This window comes from Elephas maximus, chromosome 4, assembly GCF_024166365.1.
Source record: "Elephas maximus indicus isolate mEleMax1 chromosome 4, mEleMax1 primary haplotype, whole genome shotgun sequence".
In the NCBI taxonomy this organism is placed as follows: domain Eukaryota; kingdom Metazoa; phylum Chordata; class Mammalia; order Proboscidea; family Elephantidae; genus Elephas; species Elephas maximus.
This window is the reverse complement of record NC_064822.1, coordinates 108,466,725-108,478,715: the sequence shown is the minus strand read 5'-3', so window position 1 is coordinate 108,478,715 and position 11,991 is coordinate 108,466,725. Positions and strand designations below refer to the sequence as shown.

Sequence of the window (11,991 nt, the reverse complement as noted above, 5' to 3'; positions counted from 1 at the left end):
GGGGAAGAGGCTGGTGGGGTGAAGAGGCTGGTTGGTGGGATGTACTGGGCGGTGGGCCAAGGATGCAGAGTGGCAGGGATGGGGAGGGCCAGCTGTGTGGTCTCGTCCTGCCTCTTCCTCTTTCCTTTGCCCTCTGTCCTTGGCACTACTTCTTTTTCTGGCTCAGATTTCTGCTAAGGAGCACCTGCCAGACTGGTGGACAGAGAACTCCAGGATAGGCAGGAGGGTGGCTTTTATGATCTCCAGTTCTTCTCAAAGGCTAAGACACAAGCTATTGTAGTTTTTCCCACTGTCCTTGTTCCATCTCATCTACCTTTCCCTCTTCTTTCTCTGAGAAGGTACTTCCAAGAGCCTCGTCTGTGCAGTCCCCCACCCCCATGACACACCTGGGGTCAGAGGTGACTTCTGCGTGGTCATAGATGGGACTATTGGGGCAGAGCATTTGCACAGAAGTATGAAAACAGCCAAGGAAGACGCAGAGTGATGTCCAGTGACCTCAAGTTTTTATTGACCTCCCATTCCTCAAGGGGTACCCTGGTTCTGCTGCCTCAATGCCTCAGAATTTTGGTGTCGTTGGTCTCAGACACCACTTTGCCGTCCACGATCCTGCGGGTGCTGGTCTTTCGGATGGTTTGCATGGAGTTGGTGCTGTCCAGGGCATCACTAAGGCTGTAGCAGAAAACCAAGCCCCAGTTATAAACAGCCACACAGAATAGAAGGAAAACTTGGCCCCTGCCTTTTGTCTCTGAATGCCCCTTAGCCACTTCCTCCATAAAAGGAAAACTCAAGGCCAAACTCCATCGTACCCTAAATACTGCTAGGGCAAAACTTAGTGCATTCTCTTTTCATAAGAGGGTGTAACTATTACTTCCTTGCAGACACAGAGAGGCATGCTTAAAACACCAGTCCAGCGCTCAATGAATATCAATGAATAGGCACATGGGGAGTGCTTATACAAACTCAGGCTTTGGGGAGAAGTACTATCTCAACCTGATTTGTGTGGGTAGGAGACCCTCACTCACCTGAAGTCCTCCCCATCTTCCAGCAGGCGGCGGTAGGTGTTGATCTCGGCCTCCAGCTTGACCTTGATGTTCAGCAGGGCCTCATACTCCTGGGCCTGGCGTTGCCCCTCTGCCCGAGTCTGTGCCAGCTCTGACTCCAAGTGTAGCAGGACCCCATTGAGTTGCTCCATCTGTATGGCATAGCGGGCCTCCACCTCCCGCAGTGTGTTCTCCAAGCTGGCCTTCTGTGGGGGCACAAGAAGGGAGGTGTGGGTGAGCTCTGAGATAAGAATGCAGGGGAAGTCTCTGCAACTTTCAGTACAGCACATTTTTTGAGCATCCACTCTGCCGGGTAAGGGGTTGGAACTGTGGGAAACACAGAGGAATGGACTTTCTCTGAGCTAAGGAATTTAAGATGGAAAGGGTAGGATTTAGGCTAAGACAGGGTTGGGCTTGAGGCCGACAGAGGTCAGGGGTTCAGAGTTGAGGCAGGTAACGTGAGAGCTCTCACAAGATTTCTCATTGAATCCAGGTCAATCTCCAAGGACTGGAAGGTACGTCTCAGCTCGGTGAGCGTTGTCTCGGCAGCTCCTATCTCAGCAGACTGAGAGGTGACCACTGTGGTGCTCTCCTCAATCTGCAGGGTGGAATAGTCCATCAGGCCCCTGTCTCCCTGCCCACCTCCCCTCATGCCCTCAGGCTTCTGTGTATAGCTCAGCATCCGTCCATCCCCCTTGGGTACCTGCTGGGACCAGTACTTGTCTAGCTCCTCTCGGTTCTTCCGAGCCAGCTCATCATACTGCGCCCGAATGTCCGCCATGATCTTGCTGAGGTCCTGAGATTTGGGGGCGTCCACCTCCACAGTCAGCCCAGAGCTGGCAATCTGGGCTTGTAGGCCCTTTACTTCCTAAAGGAGAGAGGGGCACATGGGAGGAGGGGCTTAAGGTCAGAGCTCCAATAAGGCCCTTTATCTGTGACTGCCTCCTCTAGGATGTCTACAGGATGAGTTCTAGAAGAGACCAGAGGAAACTCTTGTTTTACACTCTGGGCAATGTCGTTTTTGGCTTTCTACTCCAAATGGGTAGAAATGTCCCCCATGTCTGTTATTCACAGGTAGTTTATCCCTCCTCACTTCTCCCTGTCCCCCCATCTACCCTCCTTCCATAAACCTGCTCCTTATACATTTGTCTAGGAAGCCCTGCCAGCTCCATGTTCCCTTACTCCTCATTCCCAGTGATACCTACTTCCACTTCTGTCCTCATCTCATTCTCTGTCACCCATGTCATTTCAAATTCATCACACTGCAATTCAGGTGAGCTGCAGAGTATATGTGCCCCATTATGGAAACCCTGGTGGCATAGTGGTTAAGAGCTATGGCTGCTAACCAAAAGGTCAGCAGTTTGAATTCACAGGGCTCTCCTTGGAAACCCTGTGAGGCAGTTCTACTCTGTCCTGTAAGGTAGCTGTGAGTCAGACTCGACCCGATGGCAACAGGTTTTTTTTTTTTTTAATGTATGGAACGGTTTGATTATAGGCCCAGACTGGTAGTTCTGAACTTCTCAGCCAAGCTACTTGCAGGCGGCCTGCTCCATCACTTCCCCACCCAGACTCGTCTTCGCTCATTTGGTTTCTGTCCTGGCCAGTGGCCCTTCTTGCCTCCTCGTGGTTCTTCTTCATGAAGAGCAGCTCCTCCTTGAGACTCTCGATCTCTGTCTCCAGCTGCAGCCGAGTGATATTGGTGTCATCAATGACCTTGCGGAGCCCATGGATATCACTCTCCACGGACTGGCGCATGGCCAGCTCTGTCTCATACCTGTGGATGTGGAGGTGGTCAGAGGGGCCCCCATCTCTGATCCTGAACTGTCTCAATCCTTGTACGAGCAGCCCCATGCCCATTACAAACCAGCAACCTGAATCAGGTGGTAATCCCCTAAGGACCGTTCTTGGCACTTGGGGCAGTGTTTTTAAACTGGGTTGCATGAATGAATAGTTAAATAAATGAATAAAGTCTCATTCACTCAGTTCCATCCACACCTGAACAAGATCCCACCGTGAGCTCCTACCTGACCAGCCCACTCTTAGCTCTACCCTCCCCGCCCCCACCTCTTCGGTCCCAGCCTCGGAGTCTTACTTGACTTTGAAGTCATCAGCAGCCAGCCGGGCATTGTCAATCTGCAGAACTATTCGGGCATTGTCCACAGAATTGGCAAAGATCTAGGATGGAGAGAGAAGAGAGAGGTTGCTTCATGACTGAGAAGTCAGTGAGTGGACTGAGTGTGTGGAAGGTGTTATGTGTGTCAGTGATACCTTCCGGGTCCCAGGAATAGCCAGAGGCTATATACCTACCCACTCCCACCTATGTCCCCCAAACTGCTCCCTCCCCTCCTAGAGTCCCAAATCCCAGCGCTCACATTAGTCTCCCTCTGCTCCTCCACTGGGCCCCAGCTGGCTGGCCTGCCTGTAAGTGAGCAGCCACTAAGGAGTCCTCTCCTTGGCCCTCTCCTGGCGTTTTTTCCTAGTGCACCTGCTCACCCCCCTTCTCTGGCCCCCCCACCCCCTGCAGTGGCTCCTCCCACAGGTAGGCCTCCTGTTTACTCCTAGATGACTCAGCTTTAGCCACGTCCCCTTAATCCTCCAACTGTCCCCACTTGTCCAGGAATTCTCCTTAGGGCCTTGTCTCACTTCCTTTCATGCTGTCTAATTCCTCTGCAAAGCTGTCCCACAGCCCACTATCTCCTGGGGAAGGACCCTACCAAGCCCAGCCATGAACCTTGGGACCTCTGTGGCCAGGGATGTGTATGGAAATCCAGGACTTTCCTAGGCACTGCCCCATGGGGTGGGGGGGCAGGATGGAGATGGAAAAGGGGGAAGGAGTCAATGCATCCTACCCTACTGAAGCTCCGATACTTGGGCAGCGGGGAGGTGTAAGGGGGTGTCTAACTGGAGGGTCAAACATGGCCTGGAGTTGGGGCCCCTCCCTCCATGCCCCTTACCTCAGCCCTCAGCTCCTCGATAATCTTGAAATAGTGGCCCCAGTCCCTGACCTGGGGTCCCTTCTTCTCCAGGTGTTCCCGGATTTTGCTCTCCAGTCTCCGATTTTCAGTCTCCAGGCTCTTCACCCTCTCCAGGTAGGAGGCCAGGCGGTCATTCAGGTCCTGCATGGTCTCCTTCTCGCCCTGGATGCCCCCTATTCCAGCCAGACCCCCGGCCATCCCCCCAGCCCAGCCGCCCCGGTAGCTGCTGGAGCGGGACACGGAGATCCGGGAGCCTGAGCCCCCGGCGCCCGCATAGACGCTGGCTGCGCTGCTGGCCGGCCGGATCCGGTGGCTGGACGACGGGACCGAGCCCAGGGACCGGTAATTGGTGGAGAAGGTGGTGGAGCGAGTGGTGAAGCTCATGCTGTCGGAGGAGTAAGGCGAGAGGACAGAACACAGACTGGGGTTGTGGAAAGTGCACCGGGTCGGCGGCTTAAGTTCTGTCGCTGAGGGTGGGGGTGGCAACCTGCAGGGGCCGCCCTGTCCCCGCCCACGTTCCCGCCACCAGAGCTGCCTCGGAAGCCTGGGCCACAGGTGGGCCGCGGCAGGGCCTCCGCGCCCTCGGTTCCTCACCTTCCTCGCCCCCCCCGCCCCCGCCCCCCGTGCAGTCCTGTAAAGGCCACCCACAATGCCCCAGAAAGGGGATGACTAACTGGGACAGACTATGGCAGCAGGGCGGCAGGTGTTCTTGGCCCTCGCGGCTGTAATTTCAGGGCAGGAAATGACACTATTATACACCACCCCCCCCCCCCACCCAGGTAGAGGAGGTGCTGGCAGGTTGGAGATTTCAGGGTTCTGAGGGTGGGGTGAAATGGAGTGTGGGTCTTTGTGGCTGTCCTCAACTTGCAGCCCAAATTCCCCACTGTGGATCCACTTTGGGGATCCTAGCCCTGGCGCCCCTGGGGAAGAAAAATTGGGGACTGGGAGGAGGAAGAGATACTTAGTCCTGAGCCTCTAATCTGGTGGTTTCCAAACCCAGCAGCACACTTGGTTCCCCAACACTCCCGACTGCACACTTTCACCCTCACCCATACAAAAACATTCACTCACCAATAAGTTCAGCCTCCTGAAAACTAATGCTCTCTGAACCCACTCCTACCCCTTCCCCTTCCCTAAGTCACTCTCTCAGAGACCTGGCTTCCGTGGGACATTTGTCATTTGGATAGGGGACACATCCTCACTTTGCACAAAGGTATTCATCCTACCTGCATCCTTGGTTAAAATACTTTCGGAGCATTTACAATTCAACAGATATTTTGGGGCTTCTACTGTGTGCCAGGCCCTCTTCTGGGTACTGGGAAACAGCAGTGAGTAAGAGACAAAAGTTCCTCACGGAGATTGCATTGTGTCCAGTGTGCTACAAGGGCCTAAGAGGGCAGACAAGTGTACCTAGAAACGTTCCAGCTGAGACTCTGCCCTGGTAGCCAGTCCACCTCACTGTACTAGGATTTCCGCCAGACCCCTTCTTTCCCTGGCCTTCCTCATAAAACCTGTTAAAAACTGTTGCCATTTGAGTCTGTTCAACTCAGAGTGACCATATAGGACAGGGTAGAACAGCTGCATAGGATTTCCAAGGAGCAGCTGGTGAGTTCAAACTGCCCACCTTTAGGTCAGCAGCCAGAGCTCTTAACCACTTTGCCACGGGGGCACTCCTCATAAGGCTATTTCCTAAACCTGTCCAAAGAGGGCTGCTTCCTTCAGGAAACTCACCTCAGGATGTGTGTGGAGAAAGACAGAGACAGGAAAGTTCCCGCTGCTCCCCGCTCCCTGCCCTGTTCCCCAAAGCTGGACGACCACCCCCTGCTAAATTAATTTGGGAAACGGAGTGCTGGGCCCTCAGATCTGTCACTGCCATCAGTTGTTTGTCCAGCAGGGGAATCACACTTAGCTGTGCTCTTTGCTCTGGAGTGGACCTATCGATTCTTATCGCACTGCCAGCTGGACTGAGGAGATGGGGGCAGGCAGGAGGGCAGGCCTGGAAGGGAATGGGGCCCTGGGAATAGCCTGGCCAGTGGATCATCTAGGTGAAAGGTCCAGCTCAGATGCAGGGCTCAGCCCTGGGTTGTCCCAGGCCTGCCACCTTCAGGTGGGAAAAGCCCCAGGGTACTCAGTGGGAGCTGGACAAGAGCAGGCCTGGGTGAGAGCTGACCAGGAGAGGGCCAGGGTCTGCTGCAGGCCAGGAGGCAAATGGTATGTAAAAAGGAGCATGCAAATGATGCCCACTCATTTTGCATGGGAGGCTAGAGATGCCAGGAGTCAAAGCGATTTCTTCTGCTTTCACCTTCACTTCCCCCGCACTGGGCCCCAGGATTGTGATGTTGTACGGAATAGGAAAATAAGGTATATGGGTTAAACATGTGATGTGGTGAGTTTTTTTTAGTATTTAAAAAATTTGATTGTGGTAAAACATATATAACATGAAATTTGCCATTTTAACCATTTTTAAAGGTACAATTCAATGGCATTAATTACATTCACAATCTTGTACAATCATCACCAGTGTTCATTTCCAAAACTTTCTTATTGCCCCAAACAGAAACTTAGGACCCATTAAGCAGTAACTCCCCATTCCTCTCCTCCCCTAGCCCCTGGTAACCACTGATCTACTTTTCTCTCTGTGCATTTTCCCGTTCTAGATATTTCATAAAATGGGATCATACAATATTTGTCCTTCTGCATCTAACTTATTTCACTCAGCATAATGACTTCAAGGTTCATTTGTGTCGTAGCGTGTATCAGACCTTCATTTCTTTTATAGCTGAGTAGTATTCCATTGTATGTATATACCACATTTTGTTTATCCATTCATGTGTTGATGGACACTTGGGTTGTTTCCACCTTTTGGCTCTTATAAATAATGCTCAGATGAACATTGGTGTACAAGTATCTGTTTGAGTCCTTGTTTTCAAGCTTTTTGAGTATATGCAATGTGTTGACTTTTGCTGATTTTGTTAAGCTTGAAGTCAGCTAACTTGGGTACTTTGGTTGCTGTGTGACCTTGGAGCCCTGATTGCACAGTGGTTAAAGCAATCAACCCATAACCAAAAAGTTGGCGATTTGAAACCACCAGTGGCTCTGAGGGAGAAAGATGTGGCAATCTGCTTCCGTAGAGATTTACAGCCTTGGAAACCCTGTGGGGTTGCTATGAGTCAGAAATGACTTGACAGCAGTAGGGTTTTGGGTGACCTTGGACAAGTCACTTAACTTCTGAACTTCAGGTTCTTCACTTATAAAAGGAGAATAATAAGACCTGTCCTATCTCCTAGGGTGCTGCCAAAGCCAAAAAAGAATGTGAATGTTAATTATCACTCATTCGTTCACTGAACAAATACTCATTAATTAGTTATTGCAGAGTAAGGCAGTAAGGTGGAAAAGGAAGGAGGGAGGGGGTCGATTTAACTATAAAGATGGCTTAAAGACTTTAGGTCTCTCTTGCTAAGTTACTTAATACCCCTGGGGAACTTTCAGTTCCACCAGAATCAGTCCCAGATCCCAGGATTCTCTCCTAAGCTCCTTTCTAGATCCTTTTCAGATCTCTGCCGATGCCAGCTGCTTGGAACCTTCTGAGGCCTCTGGAGGCTCAGTCTGGGGGCAGGAGTGGGAAAGCTGCCAGCTGGGTCTTATCTCCCATAGCTGATGTTGACCACATTCCTGACCTCTTACAGCACTGGGGCAAATACCGACCTCAGACTTCCAGCACCAGCCCCCCTCCTCTCCCCATGCCGTTTTCCACCACTTCCAGATTCTTCTGTGGTTCAGGACCTTTTCACTCAGTCTGACAACCTCTAGGAGAGCTAGGGGTGGGTAGGATAGCATGAAGGAGGAGCTTTGGGCCCCTAGATGCCCAGCACTGGGGTTCTGGGGTGTGGGTGGGAGGCAATGTGGAAAGGGGAAAGGGGTGATTGTGAGGCTGGTCCATGGGAGAAGGTGGAGCAAGAGGGGCCTTGGTAAGAGGCTCCCAGAACCCAGACCCATAGAGTAAAGGGAGTTGGGTGAGGGGAGTCCTGAAGGAGGAGAAATGGTTCCCTGCCTCCCTCCTGGCCTTGCATTCCGATGCCCTGCTGAGGGGGAACTGGAACCAGACAGGCAGGTTTAACTCCAGAGTAAACTCAGAGATGACCTCGATAAGTGTGGGTTAACTCTTCTCTCTTCCCCCTGCTCCCTTGCCCCAGTGTTCTCCCACAGAAGACTGGAGCCTGTGGCTCAGGGGAAACTAGATGGCGGAGAGATTAGGAGATTAGGGAGCATTACTGGAGGCCTGGAGTCCTTCAGCCTCTACTTTACCATTTAGGCTGGAAATTTCTTACCCAGCTCCAGGAGGGAGGTATTTAAAACAGCAACCTATGTGAGGGTGGAGGGCCTACAGGCAGTATCCCAAGAGACTGGTTCTTGTCACCATTTTGAAGGATTGAGACTGAGTTTTTTTTTTTTTCAGAAAGGACTTCTCAAAGATTTGAGTGTATGTGGGAGAAAGTGAGAGGTCCACATGATGAGAAGAGCCAGAGCGTGCAAGGTGGGTGAGGGGATCACCTGTCAGACTCCCCTCACTCCTCATTGCCAAAAGAGGCTGGAGTGGGGACTAGGGAGCTGAGGAGTTTCCTGGAAGGGCCACATTCCGTGGAATCCTCTCTGAGATTCAGCACCTAGACATTCCTGGGCAATTACTCGCTTCTCAGCCCTGACCCTTCCCTGTTCCTTGTCTATGGGAAATAACCCCTGTGTACAAACCTAACTGAAGCAATAAACTACAAGTGCCAGAGCATTCTTTAACCCTCCCCAGCCCTGGGGGGATTCCAAAGGCTACTGAGTTAGGGGCAGAGCTGTTGAGAAAGAGAGAAGATAGAGTAAGGGATGGGGTAGGAATTGAAGGAAAAGGAATCTGGGAGAGAATGGGAGTCCCTCATGCTGAGCCCTAGGTCTGGCATGTAAGTGGATCTCAGTAAATATTTTATATTTAAATTAATTAAATAATTAATGAGAAGGGAGTACTAGGAGAGGTTGAGGGACCAAGAAATGTGGTTGAGTAGACTGAGGAGAGTCAGTGGAGGTGGGGGAAAAGGTGGTGGGCTTCAGGTGCAGCTGCAGAGGCAGGTGGGATGATGAGGGCTGCAGCTGGGTACAAGACCCTGTGTGAATCTCAAGCTTTTCGGAATTTCTCTGGAGGTGCCTCTGCCCCATTTGGAGCCCCCCTGCTACCTGTCCAGTGTGTAGACGGGGAGCAGTTCTGAGGGCCTGAGCCTGGCCCTTCCCCCAGGGCTCAGGAGAGTCAGAGAATGCTCTGGCACTTTTAGCTTACAGTTTCAGTTCGGCCTGTACCAAAGGGGTTATCCCCCATAGATAAAGGACAGGGAATGGTCAGAGCCAAGGAGCACGTAACTGCCCAGGATTGTCTAGGTGCTGAAGCTCAGAGAGGATTCCAGGGAATGTGGCCATTCCTGGAACCTCCTCAGCTTCCTACTCCCCACTCTAGCCTCATTTGGCAAAGCCAGCTGTCACCCACCAGGGATATCCTCACCGGTTTTCATGCCCTCTCCCCCTTCTTACCTTGGTGCTCCCGGTCTCTCCTGAGGTAAACCCCAATGCCAGCCCCAGCCCCCAACCTATTACCTCAATGAATCTTCCCACAGGTGGGTGAGGCACAGGGATGATGAGCATGACACTTGACGTCAAAAGACTAGGGTTCAAGGTTCCACCACTGGCTGTGTGATCTTGGGCAACCTTCACTAAACTTGGTCTCCTCAGCTGAAGAATAAGGATAATAGGAACATCTACTTAAAGAGTTTTCATTGAGATTAAATGAGACTACCTGCCTGAAGGAGCTGTGAAAACTGCTAATCCAGTCAATTTCCTCTCTTGTCTGGTTTGCCCCCAGCTGGCCCTTTTTTTCTAGTCCCTCCCCATTCCTATTGCCCTCATAACTCTTAGCCTTTTGCTTCTCGATTGTCATGATTTCTTTCCTTTCAACCTGGACAGGGCAGGGGCTGGCTAAGATTGAATCTATGGAAAAAGGGTGAAATGGAAGAATAGAGTGGCCAAGAACCTGCCTTAAGATCACCTAGTCAATAGACCATGTCTCTGTCAGGCTCTCTCGGCAGATCTACGAGCAATGTCCTGAAGAAGCTACCTTGTGAGCAGCTGGGAAAGCATCGCTGGAATGTGGGCAAGACACAGATGCAGGGCCATAGCTAGCCCATAGTGCCCTTATGCATATTGGAGAAAGGCAGCCTGCTTCTTGTAACCTTGTTTGGGTGCTGTTATGAATTGAATTGTGTCCCCCAAAAATGTCTGTCAACTTGGCTATGCCATGATTCCCAATATTGTGTGATTGTCCACCATTTTGTCATCTGATGTGATTTTCCTTTGTGTTATAAATCCTACCTCTGTGATGTTAATTGGAAACCCTGGTGGTGTGGTGGTTAAGTGCTATGGCTGCTAATCAAAGGGTCGGCAGTTTGAATCTGCCAGGCGCTCCCTGGAAACTCTATGGGGCAGTTCTACTCTGTCCTATAGGGTCGCTGAGTCAGAATCGACTAGATGGCACCGGGTTTGGTTTTTTTGGTTTATGATGTTAATGAGGCAGGATTAGAGGCAGTTATGTTAATGAGGCAGGACTCAATTTACAAGATTAGGTTGTACCTTGAGTCAATCTCTTTTGAGATAAAAGAGGGAAGCAAGCAAAGAGACAGGAGGACCTCATACTACCAAGAAAGTAGTGCCAGGAGCACAGTGCTTCCTTTGGACCTGGAATCCCCATGTTGAGAAGCTCCTAGACCAGAGGAAGATTGATGACAAGGACCTTCCTCCAGAGCTGACAGAGAAAGCCTTCCCCTGGAGCTGGTGTCCTGAACTCGGACTTTTAGCCTACTAGACTGTGAGAGAATAAATTTAAGTTTGTTAAAGCCATCCACTTGTGGTATTTCTGTTATAGCAGCACTAGATGACTAAGGCAGGTGCCCTTGTGCACTGAACAACCTGCACGGCCGTATGTGGTGGCCTTGTCTGGGAGACACGCACATAGAGGATTTGGGGGAAACCCTGGTGTGGGTGAGATGGAGTAAGAGAAAAGAAGTATACAGACTCTTCATGGAGGGACTGGGGGCTACAGGAGGAGGAAGAGACAGAGGAAAAAGAGAAGAGAAAAAGGAGGAGGCCTAGACTCCTGACAGCTCCCAAGAAGAGACCTGGGAGGGGAGAGGTGTCATAAAAGCTTAAGAGGATGAGTTTCAAGGAAGGGCTGTCCACAGGATCAGATGCACAGAGAGATCCAGGAGGCTGAAGACAAGAAGAGTACTTTCAGTAGAGTGATGGAGACTGAAGCTAGATGATGAAGGTTTAAGGAGTGAGTGGCTAGTGACAAAGTGGAGGCAGAGTATAGATTTCTCTTTTAAGAAGTTCATCAGCTGAAGGAAAGGAGAAAACAGGGTGATACCTTGCTGTAGGTAGATTGATGGAGGATTCTCTTAGGATGGTACAATTTAGTAAGGCTTATCAATAGTCGAACAAGCAATGACAATAAAGTTTGGTTGGTGTAGGGTGAGGGCAGGTCCAGGGAACAGTGGAAGCCTGTAGCAGGAACAGGTGACTTACATAAGATCCTGGGGGAAGTGACATTCAAGCTGAAGCCTGAAAAATGATAGTACTCATCAGTAGCAGGGCTGGGATTTGACATATGTGACAGTTCATATATGACAGGGGCAAAAGGACAGCAGGAAGGACGTAGCACTGCAGAACAGTGGTGGGGTAGATGGTCTACCACGACGCATAAAAGGGTGGGGGAATGACTGTGAGATCCCAGCTGAGGTTACACAGCATGGATTTATGATAAGACCAACCACATAGGAAGCAATCTGTGTCCTGGTGTTAGGGGAGGAGAATGGTGGGTTTCACTGGGGGATGAGAGGGCAGAAGAGGTAGAGACTCAGGGGCAAAGGAATCTAAGCTTAAAACATTGCTGA

The 11,991-nt window shown here is 51.0% G+C and overlaps 1 protein-coding gene across 1 annotated transcript; it reads right to left on the bottom strand.

The window, feature by feature from the left end:
• Positions 1 to 467: 467 nt before the first annotated feature.
• On the bottom strand, positions 468 to 4,528 carry KRT18 (keratin 18). The gene is made up of 7 exons (XM_049883226.1): positions 3,995 to 4,528; positions 3,133 to 3,215; positions 2,658 to 2,814; positions 1,744 to 1,908; positions 1,513 to 1,638; positions 1,023 to 1,246; positions 468 to 669 (listed from the first exon to the last, which is right to left on the bottom strand). Exons 1-7 carry the CDS (start codon positions 4,397 to 4,399, stop codon positions 549 to 551), a joined length of 1,281 nt encoding a protein of 426 aa, XP_049739183.1. The 5' UTR covers positions 4,400 to 4,528; the 3' UTR covers positions 468 to 548.
• Positions 4,529 to 11,991: the final 7,463 nt, after the last annotated feature.

What these genes read in the sequence shown, in the direction of transcription:
- KRT18 (XM_049883226.1), bottom strand. Translation starts at nt 4,399, where the DNA reads ATGAGCTTCACCACTCGCTCCACCACCTTCTCCACCAATTACCGGTCC. An exon ending in ACAAGTACTGGTCCCAGCAG is followed by an intron (nt 1,639 to 1,743) that starts GTACCCAAGGGG and finishes TCCACCCTGCAG; the next exon opens with ATTGAGGAGAGCACCACAGT. An exon ending in TGGATTCAATGAGAAATCTT is followed by an intron (nt 1,247 to 1,512) that starts GTGAGAGCTCTC and finishes GTGCCCCCACAG; the next exon opens with AAGGCCAGCTTGGAGAACAC.